The 18,088-nt window shown below is 34.2% G+C and overlaps 1 protein-coding gene across 4 annotated transcripts in view; it reads left to right on the top strand.

The window, feature by feature from the left end:
- The window catches only part of cdk16 (cyclin-dependent kinase 16), a 52,624-nt gene that overhangs the window by 27,976 nt on the left and 6,560 nt on the right, over positions 1-18,088 (top strand). For 3 of the 4 annotated variants that reach the window (XM_051117174.1, XM_051117175.1, XM_051117176.1), the window contains 2 exons: positions 2,214-2,304; positions 2,626-2,703. In XM_051117174.1, coding sequence (XP_050973131.1) covers positions 2,214-2,304; positions 2,626-2,703 — 169 coding nt within the window. Of the gene's footprint in view, positions 1-2,213; positions 2,305-2,625; positions 2,704-10,710; positions 17,496-18,088 lie in introns of those variants that run through there. The other variant, XM_051117177.1, reaches the window with a different exon arrangement.

Below are 18,088 nucleotides of genomic sequence, written 5' to 3'. Positions count from 1 at the left end.
TGTTTGATCTTCTTTGTATGTTCACGTTGCAAACACTGTGTCTGTACTTCTGCAGTGATGTAGGATGATTCTGAAATGATTTTTGAAGTTGAGGGAGAAAATACGATTGGAGTTTTTCGACAAACCCGAACTGTCTTGAGTCAGAACACACAGAGTTCAGGGAGAGCAAGACAAGATGAGCGTTTGACATTAAAAAGCATTTAAATTGTATTATTTTATGAACATAACTGATCGTTTCACTAGGTAAGACCCTTCTTCCTCGGCTGGGATCGTTTACAACCGCATTTGTGATCGTTTGAAGCTGCATTTAAACTGAATTTTGGAAGTTCAAACTCGGGGCACCATATCAGTCCATTATATGGAGAAAAATGCTGAAATGTTTTCCTCAAGAAACACAATTTCTTTACGACTGAAGAAAGAAAGACATGAACATCTTGGATGACAAGGGGGTGAGTACATTATCTGTGAATCTTTGTTTTAGAAGTTGACTTCTCCTTTAATAAATAAAAATGTATGTTAAAGATGCAGATGGTCCCACCTCAGACTCCCCCTGTTGGTTGGGATGCTTGTGTTTGAGCCACCGTGTTTATACGTCTATGATGCCTTGCTTACAGTATGATATCCTCATTAGGCAGGGATAAGTGGAAGTATTTTAATAATGGCATTAAATTACCCTCTAATATGTGGCTGTTCTCGTGCTGCTCAGGTGACGTGTTTCATTAACATTTCATTCATAACATACAATCAAAATTCGCTTCAGTCCACGTTCCTGGTTAATTTATCAGCGTGTGCGATGTCATTGTGGTTTACTTTTTTAATAGTTTATTTGCTCCAACTTTTCATAGTCATTTTTATAGTGTTATCCAGCAACCAAACAGCTATTAACATTGTTAGGGTGCCATTGTAATTTAAGTTTGAATTCTAAAAAGTTGTGAGTAGAAACACTAATATTATGAAATATTTTTAGCATTTAAAATAACTGTATTCCACTAGCATCAGTCAAAAGGTTTTGAACCGTAAGATTTGTAAAGTTTTTTTAAAGAAGGATGCTTTTATGCTCACCAAGCCTGTATTCATTTGATCCGAAGCACAGCAAAACAGTTAAATTTTGAAATATTTTTACTATTTAAAATAACTGCTTTCTATTTGAATATCTGTTAAAATGTAATTTATTTTTGTGATCAAAGCTGAATTTTCAGCATCATTACTCCAGTCTTCAGTGTCACATCATTCTAATTCAGAAATCAAATCAGCAAATCTTGCTGATTTGCTGTTTAATTTTTTTTTTTTTTTTTTTTTTTTTTATAACTATTGCTATCATTATTTTAAAGAGACATTTTTGTCAGGATTTTTTTTTAATAGAAAGATCCAAACATCAGCATTTGTCTGAAAAGCTTCTGTAACATTATACACCATACCATTCAAAAGCTTGGAGTTATTATAATTTTTATTTTTTTTTGGGAAAGAAATTAAAGAAATTAAGGATGCTTTAAAGTGATCAAAAGTGATAGTAAAGACCTGTATAATGTTACAAAAGATCTATTTCAGATAAATGCTGTTCGTCTAAACTTTCAATTAATCAAAGAAACCTGAAAAAATTCTACTCAGCTTTTTTCAACATAATAATAATAATAATAATTGTTTTTTGAGCAGCAAATCAGAATATCAGAATGATTTCTGAAAGATCATGTGACTTAAGTAATGATGCTAAAAATTCAGCTTTGAAATCACAGAAATAAATTACATTTTAAAATATATTTAAATAGAAAACAGCTATTTTAAATAGTAAAATTATTTCAGAATTTTACTGTTTTTGCTGCACTTTGGATTAAATAAATGCAGGCTTGGTGAGCGAAAGAGACTTCTTTAAAAACTGTTACTGTTCATAAACATTTGACTGGTAGATTCCTGAAAACAAAACATATAACGCTTCCCACATGGTTTCTGAAGGACCGTATGACACTGAAGACTGGAGAAAATTCAGCTTTGCATCACAGGAATAAATTGCATTTTAACATTCATTCTTTTGTAACAATGTCTTAGTGTCTTTCACTGTGACTTTTGATCTATTTAATGCATCCCTGCTGAAAAAAAAAAAGTTTTTTACTACCCCAAACTTTTGAATGATAGTGTATAATAATATTGTGTTTTTTAGACAGTTGGTTATTGAGTGTTTTGCATGTGTGCTTGACTAACACTGAACTTTGTTTCAGTTTGAGGGGAAGAAGCGGATTGCAGCAGAGGAAGCCATGAGACACCCATACTTCCACTGCCTGGGAGAGAGAATTCTCACACTGCCAGACAGTGAGTTCACGTACACACACATACACTCAACTCTCTCCACCGAGGAGATTTATGATGGTGCCAGATAACCGACGCGAGCGCACGCACACACCTCGCACTGACAGAATTATTAAAGTGCCAGACAGAAGTCTCGCACATACACACACTGTACTTTGAAAGACGTTTAATTCCGCCGAGCCGCTGTGAGCTGTTCTGTATTTGCACTGAATCAAGTCGGTGTGTTGAAATAAGCTTGCGCGGATCCTCTGACCCTTAACGTTATATATTAGCCCTAGTTTTAGTTCAGCGTGTTAACATAACTGTTCAATTTCTCCCTGCCAGCTACATCAATATTTGCACTTCAAGAAGTTCAGCTGGAGAAGGAGCCCGGAATGAGGACGAATTCCCTGTCAGAATCAGGTAAAACCACAAAACACAAACCACCGATGAATGATGATTCACCATGATAGTTCTGAGCTTTATCCATCAGTGTGTCGTGCGTTTCTGACCTCTCTGCGTATGGCAGCGCGTCAACTGGCGTTACTCTCAAACAGTCCGAATTTATGTAGCCAACATTTATTTTAATCTGGCCAAGAAAAGGCCTATAATAAAGTGATCAGCCGTGTTTTTGAGTGTCATGTGATTCTGGAGGATAAATCTGAAATCAGACAAGAATATTTGCTGAAGAATATTTTATTTACTACTTGTCTCAAATAAAAATAGACATAGCATTGCTATTTTTGTCACAACTTCAATTTGTTCTTCCTAGCAGCTGTATATTTGTTTTATGCAAGACTGGCACTACTAGTTAAATGTTTGGACACACGCTACCAGTCAGATGTTTTTGAACAGTAAGATTTTTAATGTTTTTTTAAAAAAAAGTCTCTTCTGCTCACAAAGCCTGCTTTATTTGATCCAAAATACAGCAAAAGCAGTAATATTGTGAAATATTTGTACTATTTAAAATAACTGCTTTTTATTTGAATGTATTTTAAAGTGTAATTTATTTCTGTGATCAAAGCTGAATTTTCAGCATCATTACTCCAGTCTTCAGTGTCACATGATCCTTCAGAAATCATTCTAATATTCTGATTTGCTGCTTAATTTTTTTCTTCTTCTTCTTCTTCTTCTTCTTCTTCTTAATAATTGTTGATAACAATTATGAGTACAAATGTTGAGGACTTCTGAACTTTCTATTCATCAAAAAAAAAAAAAAAAAAACTGAGAAACTGTTTTCAACATCATAATAATAATAATAATAATAATAATAATAAATGTTTTTTGAGCAGCAAATCAGAATATTATAATGATTTCTGAAGGATCATGTGACTGGAGTAATGATGCTGAAAATTCAGCTTTGAAATCACAGGAATAAATTACTTAAATTTAAAATATATTCTAATAGAAAACAGTTATTTTAAATAGTAAACATATTTCAAAATTTTGCTGTTTTTGCTGTACTTTGGATCAAATAATGCAGGTTTGGTGAGCAGAAGAGACTTTTAAAAAACAAAAATCCTACTTTTGACTGCTAGTGTACTTGTTCATGATTTTTACTGTCAACATTTTAGAATAACAGTAAATTCATTAGAATTATGAAATAACACCAACTGAAGTATGGGAATAAAGACATTCACATATATAGTACTTTTTTAAAGAAATTATTACTTTTATTCATCAAGGATACATATAATTGATCAAAAGTGACAGGAAAGACATTTATAATGTATTTATTTGTTTTTTATTTCCATTTCTATAAATGCTGTTAAACCATCAATTATTTAAATCATTTTTTAAATGTTTTGTAAGTGGCAAATCAGCATATTAAAATGATTTCTTCTCTCACTGTCCCAAAAATAAATGTAAATCAAAAAAGAGAAAAATAAAATATAATAAATTCATTCATTTAAAGAAAATCATATTGTATGTTATCAACAAAACTGCTTTCAAGCATTTAAGCAGAAGTCTGCTTATTTACATATTTACTTATTTTTATATAATGGTAGAAAGGAGCATTCAGTCCAGTGTGCCCAAAGCTAGTAGTGTAAATCTGTATACCCCGACTTCCAAAAATCACACAAAGCCTACTAATCAGATAGTGACTGATGTTTTCTTGCCAGTTCTTGCTGTATTTTTGTATGCAGTATGCATTAGATGATCCAACTGAAGCAGAGCCTATAATATATATGATTCGGCTGAGCAAACTGATCCCATACCATTATCTCAGTCAAATTCCTCCTGAATATTAATCATCAAATGAGAAATGAACTCTATTGCTCATCATGACACAGCTCATATTCTGTGCTCTCTAATGCGTCTCGCATTGCTCATCTTCTCTCCTAATTGTTTCTCCTCGTCATGCTGTAGTGGGAGATGCTGGTTTACTCCTATCCCTGTCTCTATCTATCTCTTCACATCTCTTACTCTTACTTTCTTCTTACCGTATCCTTCATCTCTGACTGCCTTACTTTGATTTGGTATTGACATCTCACGTGATCAAATCACCAAAAGTGATTCGCAGAAATGGATACCGCACCATTTCTTCTTAACATCCATCTTTTTCTCTTTATTCTCCATTTGCTTTTCTGAGTTTGTTTCTCAAATGAAGACACAGTTTTGACGAGCTGTTGCGTATTGACATTCTCAGGAGGAAGTTCTTCTTAAGCTCCGTGTATTATGCAGCTCACTCACTGCTAACTTTGTTTTCTACTCTGTCTTTCCCACGGTCTCTCTGTCTCTTTTCTCTCCCTGCCTCTTTTTATGTGCTTTGATGTTTTCTTTTTTTCTTTGATTTACACCACTGCTTCCCTGCGCTCCAGAGCTTTTGCAAAGATGTCTAAGGTTCCGGCATACCTTAGGTACATATTTGTCACCCTCCGCTCAAGGCAGGAGGTCACAAACAACAAAACCGTATTTCTTCCCTCGAGTTTCCTGTTCATCTGTACTGTCCAGTTGTACCCTACAGGAATCAATCACATCTGAATCACTCCTCAGATATTGCAAAAAGACATTTTCTCTCTTAACAGAGTGCATATGTAGACTTGCAGATAATGCACTCACTCCCTTGACATCCACGATGTTCATGTCTTTCTTTCTTCAGTCGTAAAGAATTTATGTTTTTTGAGGAAAACATTTCAGGATTGCGGTTGTAAACGATCCCAGCTGAGGAAGAAGGGTCTTATCTAGTGAAAAGATCGGTTATTTTCATAAAAATAATACAATTTATATACTTTTTAATGTCAAACGCTCGTCTTTTCTTACTCTGCCTGGACTGTTTTTGTTGCGGTTTATGACAGCACTGTGGCTACAGTGGAGACATTCAAGTTCCTGGGATCTGTCATCTCCCAGGACTTGAAGTGGGTCACTCACATCAACAAAGGGTGTACTTCCTTCGCCAGCTAAGAAAGTTCAACCTACCACAGGAGCTGCTAAAACAGTTCTAATCAGCCATCATCGAGTCTGTTCTCTGCACATCAGTAACTGTCTGGTTTGGCTCCGCTATAAAATCAGACATCAGAAGATTACAGAGAATAGCTCGGACTGCTGAGAGGATTATTGGTGCTCCCCTGCCCACCCTTCAAGAACTGTATTCATCCAGAGTGAGGAAAAGAGCTCAGAAAATCACTCTGGATCCCTCACATCCAAGTCATCCCCTCTTTGAACTTTTACCATCTGGCCGGCGCTACAGAGCCACAAACACCAGGACAACCAGGCACAAGAACAGTTTTATCCCCCAGGCAATTCTCCTTATGAACATTTAAATGTTCCCCCATTGTTTATTGTCTGTATGTTGTTGCTGTCTCCGTGTACTGGAAGCTAATGACACTAAAACAAATTCCTAGTGTGCGCAAGCATACTTGGCAATAAAAACTCTTTCTGATTCTGATTCATGTCAGTTAGTGAATGTGGAAAAACTCCCATCTCATGTTCTCCCTCAACTTCAGAATCGTCCTATATCACTGTTTTACCTTTTTTGTTAAGGGTGTTTGATCTTCTTTGCATGTTCACTTTGCAAACACTGTGTCTGTACTTCTGCAGCGATGTAGGATGATTCTGAAATGATTTTTGATGTTGTGGGAGAAAATACGATTGGAGTTTTTGGACATACCCTAACTATCTTGAGCCAGAATACACAGAGTTCAGGGAGAGAAAGACAAGACGAGCATTTGGCATTAAAAAGTATATAAATTGTATTTTTTTTAATGAAAATGACCAATCGTTTCACTAGGTAAGACCCTTCTTCCTCAGCTGGGATCGTTTACAACCGCATTTGTGATCGTTTGAAGCTGCATTTAAACTGCATTTTGGAAGTTCAAAATCGGGGCACCATATCAGTCCATTATATGGAGAAAAATGCTGAAATGTTTTCCTCAAAAAACATAATCTCTTATCAACTGAAGAAAGAAAGACATGAACATCTTGGATGACAAGGGGTGAGTATATTATCTGTGAATCTTTCTTCTCTTTTAAAGACGTAATTAAATTAATTAAAGGGGTACTATTATGCTTTTTCACTTTTTGAACTTTAGTCAGTGTGTGGTGTGTATCTTTGGGCATAAAAAGTTACAAATCTTAAAGTCCACTCCAAAAGGAGATATTTTTTGTTTTTTAAAAATCCCTTTTCAAGAATTGCAACGAACGGCTCCTTTGGACTACAACGTTCGTTTCCGCATGCAATGATGTCACGACACGGTCCATTAGAATATCATTAAAATAAATCCCGCCCACGGAAATTCAAATTGTTGGGGGTGTGTAGGGACGAGGTGGGGGATTAGTCTAACTTTAGCGATGTAGCGCGGAGAACCGGGTATAAACGCAAGCATTGACTAGAGTGACCACTTCAGAGCTGTAACGCGCCGCAGACCTGAGCAGTGTGTGGTAAAAGATTTATTCATCATACAGTGTAGATAACTTCACTTGTAATGCAAGTGTTTTTTTTAAAACGCAATAACTTGCAGTAGAATAGGCTAGGCTAATCAGTGATGATGTTCTTTGATAATGTAAGGCTGCTTTTTAGCTTATGCTGGAGCTGGATTCAGGCAATGAAACTGAGTATGTAAATAATTAAATACATTAGCACCTTAATATCATGTATTGGTGATCTCACAGGCTGACGATAGGACCCAACACTACTGTAGTGTATTATTTACTCACCCTCCATGCATCCTAGGTGTATGTGACTTCCTTCTTTCAGACGAATGCATTAAGAGTTATATTTAAATTTATCTTGGCACCCCCAAGCTTCAGAACGGCATAGACGGGAGTTTCTCTTCATCAGTCCAAAACAAGTCCAATAAAGTGCATCCATCCATAATAAAAGTGCCTCACACGGCTCCGGTGGGTTAATAAAGGCCTCCTGAAGCGAATCGATGCGTTTTTGTAAAACAAATATCCATATTTAAAACGTAAGAATCACTTTAATCTAGCTTGCGCTAACAGTTGTACACAAACTTGCTTCTTTGACAAGGGCTTGTCAGTACTGAAACCCCATCTAAGCTGTTCACCAATCACTAACCAATCACAACACATTTTGTTTTTCAGAAGGCGGGCCTTCATTAAACCCAGAACTAATCGAGCTATTTGTGCCAGGCTGGGAGAAATATATTGTTGTAATGTAGATTGTTAAAATAATGTGTTTTTCTAACTACCAAGCATGAGAGCATGTTCTAGTACACCCCCAAAACAAAATCAAGACTTTGTAAAAGAGCATAATAGGACCCCTTTAAAGAAATAAATACATTTAGGAGCATCTGTCACATCCATCACTGAAGTGAATAAGGATATACAGATGATACACTGACACATGAACGTTAGTGTTATTTTTGGCCTTGATTTGAGCAAAGATCCCATACTAACTTCATTCTCACAGTTGTTTGAATGGTTAAATGTTTAATTTACTGAAATCAACCCCTCTCATTTGTCATCTTTTTCCTTTACTGTGTATAATATGATAACCTCATCGTAATTAAAAAGTGCACAGACTTCCTTGTTTGTTTTGTCAATCCAGAATGCTGTGCATGTCAAAGCCAGGGTTGCCATGTTAGTTTCAGCAAATGATTGTTTTAGCAAACATTTGCAAAATGAGGGATTTTCCTATTCAATTGTGAAATAAACCAGAATGTTATTGTGGTCTAACAATATTGGTCATGTATAGACTGAGGTTACATAATTCAGCTGAGAAACATTTAATGAGACATTCGTCCTCATTAAACATCTGTGTTCATAAGCAAGTCCTCCTGTGATATTTAGTTTGAAAAAACTCATCATCCTCCATTCAGACCTCATATGTATTCATTTCATGAATTGATGAAGCTGTCAGACCACAGCTTATAATTATTCAGCATTTATACAAAGCACTGAAGTCAGTGCTAAATATGAATATTAATCCATGTGCTCAAAATCTCAGCACTAAAACCACTGATGAAATGCCAAAAGCTGGTCCCGTCCAACTAAAATTGTTCCACCGGTGTATAATAATACACTATGTACGGTTGAAAAGATTATTTTATTATAAAGAAATGAATACTTTTATTGAGCAAGGATGCGTTAAATTGATTAAAAGTGACAGTTAAGACATTTACAATGTTTCAAAAGATTTCTTTTTCTAATAAATGCCTTTCTGTTCATCAAAGAATCTTGAAAAAAATGTATCATGGTTTCCCAATACTGTTATTCAGCACAACTGTTGTTAACATTTATAATGATAAGACATGTTTCTTAAGCAGCAAATCAGCATATTAGAATGATTTGTGAAGGATCATGTGACACTGAAGACTGGAGTAATGATGCTGAAAATTCAGCTGCGCATCACAGAAATAAATTAGATTTTAAAGTACACTGTCATTCAAAAATTTGGGATCAGTAAGATTTTGAATGTTTTTAAAGTAATTCTCCTATGCTCATCAAGGCTGCATTTGTGTGATCAAAAATACGGAAAAAATATATTGTGAAATATTATTGCAATAATGGTTTTCTATTTTAGTGTATTTTAAAATAGAACTTATTTCTGTGATGCAAAGTTATTTTATTTATTTTTTTTTAGCATCATTAGTCCTCAGTGTCACATGATCCTTCAGAAATCATTCTAATATGCTGATTTATTACTTTTACTATCAACGTTTAAACAGTTGTGCTGCTAAATATTTTTTGGAACCTGTGCTTCTTTTTTCTTTTTTTTTCTTTTTTTTTAAAGATTCTTTGATAAATAAGTCAGAAAGAACAGCATTTATTCAACATAGAAGTCTTTTCTAACAATAAAAGTCCATTTCTGTTGCATATGAGAAACATCAAACGGCAAGCGCAAGCGAAACTAAACCGCGTTCACTTTATATCAATTTAACACATCCTTGGTGAATAAAAGTATTAATTTCTTTAAAAAAAAAAGAAAGTATAAATTTAATAATCACAAACTTTTAAATGTTAGTTTATATTGTTACAGCAGATTTCTATTTTAAATAAATGATATTCTATTTAGCTTTTTATTTATTTAAAAAATCCTTAAAGTAGGTTTCAGCTAAATATTAAGCAGCACAATTGTTTCTAAAAACACTGATGATAAAGCAGCATATCAGAATGATTTCTGAAGGATCATGTGATGTAACGATGCTAAAAATTCAGTTTTGCATCACATAAATAAATTTCATTTTAAAACATATTACATAGACAACAGTTATTTTACATTGAATTAATTTTTCACAATATTACTGCTTTTTTTCTGGATTATTGCTCAAATAAATGCATGAGCATAAGATGAGAAATAAAGAAACAATCTTACTGATCCCAAACTTTTGAATGGCACTGTATATTTAAATGGAAACAGATATTGTAATAATATTCCACAGTATACTCGTAAATGAGTAAGTAAAGAGACTTGATTATGAGTAGACTCTCCTGTCTGTCTGCTCCGTTTACTAGCAGTAAAAGTGTTGAGAGACGTAAATCAGACCCACAGAGGGAAATCAAGTGATGTGGATCGTTGTTCTCCAGTGTTTCGTAGCATTCAATTTTGTTGATCTTTCCTTGAGCTTGACGTAAAACGAAATGGAGTGCACTGGGCACAAGTTTGACTCTATATCACTCTTGCAGAGAAGCCAAAGTATCCAGAAACAGAGGAGAAGAGCTTGCTGTACGTTTACCCCTCTTCCCTCACCAAATACGAAAACAGCCCAGGCTTCTCTAGAGCTTTAAACTGAGCATGCGTGGGTGGCGTGTGTTTGGGTTTGATAATCTCGCCTACTCTCATGCCCAGTTCTCTAAATGAAGTGAGCGCTGCTTTTCTCTCTCTCTCTGTCTGTCCCGCTGTGACCCTTTATACCCTCTGACGGTCCTTACGGGTGGTTTTACCACGCACGTTGTTGCATGCACCATTTAGCCACCGAACGCCGTCCGTTGACGTAGCCTAAACTTCCTCTTTGTCTCTTTCTCCAGTCAACAGCATATCTCAACGGCAGAGTCTGCTCTTCTGAGGGCGTGCGGTCCGGCTCGGGACGGGGAAGGACGGAAGAGGACGCGTCGAGACGCTTCCTGACGCGACGACGAAGGGATATCTGTTTTTCGTTTCTCCGTCTGAGTCCTGTGGCATTATGTGTTAGAAGGGGTCACTGTAGTTGTTTACATGGAGAGGCTGAGGATGTTGATTTGTGTATTGTTTTCTTTGTTTCGAATAATGCACTTCCCCTTCCCTGTTCGCATTACAAACACGTTCTTCCTGTTTTGCCGCGGTCGCGTCAGTCCAGCCGCCGTAATCAACCGATCAGACGCGGAATGTTATGGGATGACGGGACCCTTCATCCTTTGACTGAAACCAGTCGACCTGTTTTCTTTGCAATACTTCTCAATTGTAATGTAAAAAGGAAGGCCAGTTTATGAAGGAGCGTGTCATGCTGTTAATATCCAGAAGCCAAGTCACTCTAGTCTTCCAGAAAATAGTCCCCTTCATTAGTCTCATCAGCCCTCCCATCCAAAGACGAAGGTTTAGTACTATGCCAACACAACGGTTCATCATAATCAACCTGTTATTTGTATTCATAAGGACATTGACGACATGCTGTACTTTTGTTTTTGTTTGCAAAAGCATTTCACTTTTACGTTGTTGTTTACATGTTTTTTTTGCCATGCAATACAGTTTGATAATCTAGAAAAAAACGGTTTCACCAAAGACCCCCCTATGCCGTCTCTCTGTCCCTTTTGCTTTGACTCATGAGCTTCCGTGTTCAGGTGGACCCTCGTTCAGCTACACTGTGTCAAGGACGAATTATTTGTGCAAAGCAACTTGAGCAAAGCCTCCGATAATCTGGACGCAGCCTTGTTGACAATTCTTCCATTACTGCAGCTCTTACGGCTGTCACTCCGGTTGAAAACCGAGCCGATTTCTGTGTCGGTTCAGTCGGGGGCGATGAGAACTCATAATGGGATGCCCGGGCGCATGCGGAGAACCGGTCGACTTTTATAGGGCTCAGGTTTCTGTCACTCTGCAGAACAGCTGAGTGCAGCGGATAATGTTCTGCGTCTCGGCCCGGTTGTTCATACTCCGCAGGTTTTGGAGCGCGTTGGTGTTGATTCGAAACGCTACCGTCCCCTGGCGTGTACGATTCAGGGCCTCTCTGCACAACGTCCCACAAATGTGATATTTGGGTGAATCTCTGGAGAAGAAAAAGCTGAGGTGATATTTTATCCTGAAACTAAGAATAATAATGCATTTTATTTTTTAATAACATATTTTTAGCCTTTTTTTGTTGCATTGTGACATTTTCCTGACATTTTATTAATAAAACAAAAATTAAAATTGTATACAATTTTTGTAAATTGATAAAATACAGTGTATTTAATATATTGTATTTTTTAAAAGCATATATGCATGGTAATATTTGTTATACTGATTTAGCTGATGTAAATCGTTCTTGTGATACAGCATAATTTACTGTATTATGAGAAATGCAAAAACTCATTACAGTAGTGGAGGAAAATCAGCTTAATTTTTAAATAATAATGATTAAAAAATCTAAAATATAAATAAATAAAATAATGTCACAATGCAAAAGAAAAATAGCTTAAAAAATATTTTTGTATTTTATGCACCACCAGTCAAAAGTTTTTAAATAGTAAACTTTTTAATGTTTTTATTTAAAGTCTCTTCTGCTCACCAAGTCTGCATTTATTTGATCCAAAGTATAGCAAAGACTGTAAAATTTTGAAATATTTTTATTATTTAAAATAGCTGCTTTCTACTCAAATGTATTTTAAAATGTAATTTATTCCTGTGATTTCAAAGCTGATTTTTTTTAGCATCATTACTCCAATCACATGATCCTTCGGAAATCATTCTAATATTCTGATTTGCTGCTCAAAAACATAAATTATTATTATTATGTCGAAAACAGCTGAGTAGAATTTTTTCAGGTTTCTTTGGTGAATAGAAAGTTCAGAAGAACAGCATTTATCTGAAATATAAATCTTTTGTAACATTATAAATGTCTTTATCATCACTTTTGATCAATTTAAAGCACCTTGCTAATTAAAAGTATTAATTTATATAATTTTCTTCTATAAAAATTATACTGACTTAAAGCATTTGAATAGTATAATATTACAAAAGCTTATTATTTCAGATAAAAGCTGATCTTTGGATCTTTCTATTCATCAAAGAATCCTGAAAAAATGTACTTAGCTGTTTTAAATATTGATAATAATAAAAAAAAAATGTTTTTGAGCAGCAAATCAGAATATTAGAATGATTTCTGAAGGAGTAATGATGCTAAAAATTTCAGCTTTGAAATCACAGGAATAAATTACATTTTAAAACATTCAAATAGAAAGCAGTGATTTTAAATAGTAAAAATATTTCAAAATGTTACTGTTTTTGCTGTATCAAATAAATGCAGGCTTGGTGAGCAGAAGAGACATCTTTAAACGAACATTAAAAAAGTTTTGACTGGTAGTGTATAATTTGTCTCTTTGTTTCAGGGTGAAATGTGACCTAGATATATTTTTTGCAAGATTCACCCCATTAGAGCTGAATGCAGAGGCGAGTAAGACTTGTTCTCAGTTTCCATCGCTGTTACAAGATGGATGATATTTTAGTAAATGTCTAATTTTTTAAATTACTTCAAGCAATCCCAAAACGTTTGGTCTGGTGATCGATTGTGACTTCCCTTCCTCCCTGTTGGAGATGACCTGTGAATACCTGCGTGTGTGTGTGTGTGTGTGTGTGTGTGTGAGCGAGAGAGACAGAGACGCTCTCGACGAGGGGAATGCGGACTTGCATGGCAGTGTTGTATAGTTGAAGACTGTGGTACTTTGTAAATAGCCTTAGAATGTTTTTGCAGATCAGAAGCGTGGAGAGTGCAATGAGAAGATCCTCCTAACAATGTATAATTTTTAAAGCAAAGAAGAATATGGTTTTTGTTATACTTATCATTGTTCATTGTGTTCTTTTTTTTCTTTTTTAATAAGTGGTAACCAGACGTTACTACCATAGGAGACTCATGCGGTGTAGATATTTGGTTTTGATGTTTGTTAGATCACAAGGATGAAAACGGCTCATGTAATTTAAAGCTTTCATCTGGAACGAGGATGGGTTCGCGCGAAAGGGCTCCAGCGGTCGTGAGGAAGCCAACCGTTCGTTACTGCGCAATAATCGCTCATTTACGCAATAACTTTTCTTGATTTGAAACGGATTCGGTTCTGATTTTAGCATGCAAATAATGCTAGAAAGTGTCATGCAAAAACTCCAATTGTATTGCCCATTTATGTGGAATTTAATAAGTGAGGTTTTGATATGATTACAGGTGAAATGCTTTTATATGAGCAAGTTCATACAGTTTTCAGTACGTTTCTTTTCTACAACTTGGCCTTTTTGAACGGGCATTTTATGCTAAAGAAAACTTGATCATCGATCACTACAGTATTATTTCTTTTGCTTGTTGAATTTTGCGAAAGAGCCCAAAGTTTCAGGATTTTCAGCCATTTGAACTGCTCTTCTCCGGTTGGCGTTTGTCCCTACGTGAAGGCGAGAATAGAGCGATGCGGTCTGCTGTTATATAAAGATGTTCAAAGCGGTTTAGACACATTAAGCAATACTCACTGTTAATGTGCATTTCACATCTCATGGATATCTAATGCAGGAAATCCTCTCAGATGGCCATAGTATATTTTCTGATCAGCCGTAAGTAAATAATTATGCACACGTGAGTGGTCACTTGTTCTGTTTGCGTCTGGGGATGTTAACCACCAATAACAATTGTAAAATGTTTGATGCAATGTTGAAAATCCCTTCTCCTGTTCCTTTTTTAATCTTTGAGTTCTTGCAATAGTCAATCTTTTCACCCGAGAATATGTGGATCGGAAGTGTGTTGACATGGAAGTTTTACAATACACTAATATGGCTGACTGTTACTTCCTGTTGCTTGTATGAATGCTGAAATCGTTTCCAAACGACTTGATCCATCTTTGTTAATTCTGAAGCAGGAAGTGGACTCATTGGCACCAACGAGCTGTAACACATTCAGGTGGAGCAGAACAAATGTGAATAATATTTGCTGGCAATATAATCAATGTCCCAAACTTGAATTTTGTTTTTTTTTTTTTTTATTATTTTTCAATTTGTCATTTGGGTAACTCGTATTTAAAGTAATAATATTCTATATTTATACGTTTGCATGTTCATTGCGTATTCAAAATAATTCCCAATATCCCGGTCACTACAGTAACCTGAAAAGATTTGATCATTTTGACTGCACTACATTAATGACACTACAAGAAGTGTTTTTGTCAGCTTGTGGTTTTATTTTAAAATAACCAGAAAACTGGAAACAAACTAGAAAATCTAAATTCATAGTTGGACTAATGTTGATTTAGGTTTATGCAGGAGGTTTATGTACTCAGACTAGTGCTGTCAAACGATTAATTGCATCCAAAATAAGTTTTTGTTCACATATGAGTGCTGGATATATTTATCATGTACATATACACTGTAAAAAAAAAAAAAAGTTGTATAACTTAATATAGTTTGTTACCCTGCTGACTTAAAATCTGTAGTTTAGTCAACTTGAAATTTTAAGTTACTTAATGTTCATTTAGGTGACAACTGCAATATTTTAGTTGACTGAACTAAAAATGTTAAGTTTAGTCAAATTTTATATACACACACATACATGTATGTATTTAAGAAAAATGTTATGTTTACATATTAAATATATTTATTTATTAATATAAATTATATGCATGTAAACATTTTCAAAATATATAGTGTATGTGTGTTTCTATATATACATATACTAGGGATGTCACAATACTCAATATAATATTGAACCGTTCTGTATGACATCCACGGTTCAATACACGCTTGTGAATTGCAGTTTTGGAAATGGAAATGAGGAAACACTTCCATGCTTATATTTGAAAAAGCAACAAATGCAGAGCATCTTCTAATGACATGCAATGATAAACCTGTTGTCCAACAAAAGAGTCATAAAAAGTTATAAAAAACATTATAACTTGTTTTTAATTCACAACATCAGTCAAGTGTTTGAAATAACTTCCTTATGTGATCTGATGTGGATTCTCATCACAGAATGAGGCAGACAATAAATTCTATGCTCATATTCTATGTATGTCGATTAGCAATGGCTTATGAAAATACATGAGATGGCTTGAAGAACACAGATAAACCATATTATTGCAGACTATTTATTCAGTTACAGTAATAGTGATGCTTTTATCCATATTAGAGAAGCTGGAACGGAACGTCATCAGCGCTACGTCTTTGACGCATATGTGGATTTTCTGCACGAGGGCGCCCTCTGGCATCCAGTATGAATGAAACCCATTCTATTTTGCGTCAAAATCCAAAAAATAATACTTTTCTCATAAGAAAAATGAAGCAGACATATACTAAACCACGCTTTTTTCAAGTGTACAGAGGTTTACAGAGTATTTTGTTAATTTGTTGCCCAAAAAAACCCACACTGAAGTGGCAAGATATCAGAACCGAACTGAAAACCGTGGTTAAAAGCTGAGGTATGTATTGAACCGTGGACTAACTGTATTGTTGCATCCCTAACATATACATATATACAGTACACACAGATATATTGAGTAAACAAACTTTTATTTTGGATGCGATTAATCGTTTGACATTGCTGAATGAGTCTGTTAACTCACGATTTATGTGCAAATCCAGTGTGGAGTAACACTGAAATGTCTCTTTTGGAAAAAAAAAAAAAAATATATATATATATATATATATATATATATATATATATATATATATAGCTTTGGTATGAAAATTTGTCAATATATTCGGCACAAATGCACTGTAAAAATTTGTTGATTCAACTTAAAAAATAATTTGTTACCCAGCTGCCTTAAAATGTTTAAGTTTAGTCAACTTAAAGTAACAACTTAGATATTGGAGTTGATTCAGCTTAAATTTTAAGGCAGCTGGGTAACAAACTCAGCTTTTAAGTTTAACAAACCAAATTTTTGTTTAGTCAACTCAAATATCTAAATTGTCACTTTTAGTACATTTTAAGTTCAGTCAAATCAAATAAGTTGAAATGTTAAGGTAGTAAAGAAACAAATTATTTTAAGTTGACTCAACAATTTTATATATTTTTTTTTAATCCAATATGAAATATGACCCATCAGTATTAACATTTACATATAAAATACAACCTTTGAGGAAGGTTTATATTCTTAACAGCGAAATATATAAATAATACACACACACACACACGGCTCACAGTGACCACAGTTTGACACCCGAATGACGCTCAAGAGACAGAAGAACTGCTTTTAGTTTCATATTATTATTTCTAATCCATAATGTCCATCTGTTATGCACAATATTTTTGTGACCTTTTTAGCAGCTATATATTTCCAATGAGGATTTCAGACTTGATATGTGTTCCTTGATATAAATCAACGCAGTTCTTTTTCAAGATTTCTGAGAAGTAAATATGCGCCTCAACTTGTATAATACAGCAGCTTGGTTTGTCGACTGCTTTTCCGCTTTTGCTATTGGTCAATGCCAAAGTTATCCGAAGCCTTGCATGGGTTGGTGTTTAATTTTTCCGAGGAATGTTATAATGCTGACACCCTGCTTTGTGTTTCTTACTGAGCCAGTTTTACTGCAGAGAATTACTGTTATGATAAAAAAAAAATAAAAAATCCTTCATACTTATAACCCCAGTGTTCCCACACACATCTTCAAAAATGTTATATAATTCTGTTTATTGTATCAAAGTTATACAATTCAATAAAGGTATGTACATTTCTGAATAATAATTTGTATCTATCGTCTATGAGTATATACAAGTTTATATAAAATAAAAGTATATAAAAATAAAAAAATATATTAAAATATATAAATATTGAAAAATATTGTGATTATAATGTCACTTTTGGTTAACGCATCATTGCTGAACATTATTTCATATAAGCAGTATTTAATACTCAATTTAAGTAATTAAATTAATAATTATAATTAAATTGATCAAAAGCGATATTATATATATATATATGATTAGAGTGAATTAATTTAATAATTAAATTGATCAAAAGTGACTATATATATATATAATATGCAGTAAAATAATAATTAAATTAATAATTAAATGGACTAAATATAAGTTGCAAGTTATAATCATATATATATATCAATATCATATATATCAATATATATATATATATTTGATATTTAGTGAATTAAATAGATCAAAAGTGACTGTATATGTGCATATATATTCAGTGAATTAATTCAATTAAATTGCATTAAAAATAAGTTGATCAAAAGTGACTATAAGTT

Source organism: Labeo rohita, chromosome 8, assembly GCF_022985175.1.
Source record: "Labeo rohita strain BAU-BD-2019 chromosome 8, IGBB_LRoh.1.0, whole genome shotgun sequence".
NCBI classification, from domain to species: Eukaryota; Metazoa; Chordata; class Actinopteri; order Cypriniformes; family Cyprinidae; genus Labeo; species Labeo rohita.
The sequence above is the reverse complement of the archived record's forward strand: the minus strand, read 5'-3'. Positions and strand labels throughout refer to the sequence as shown.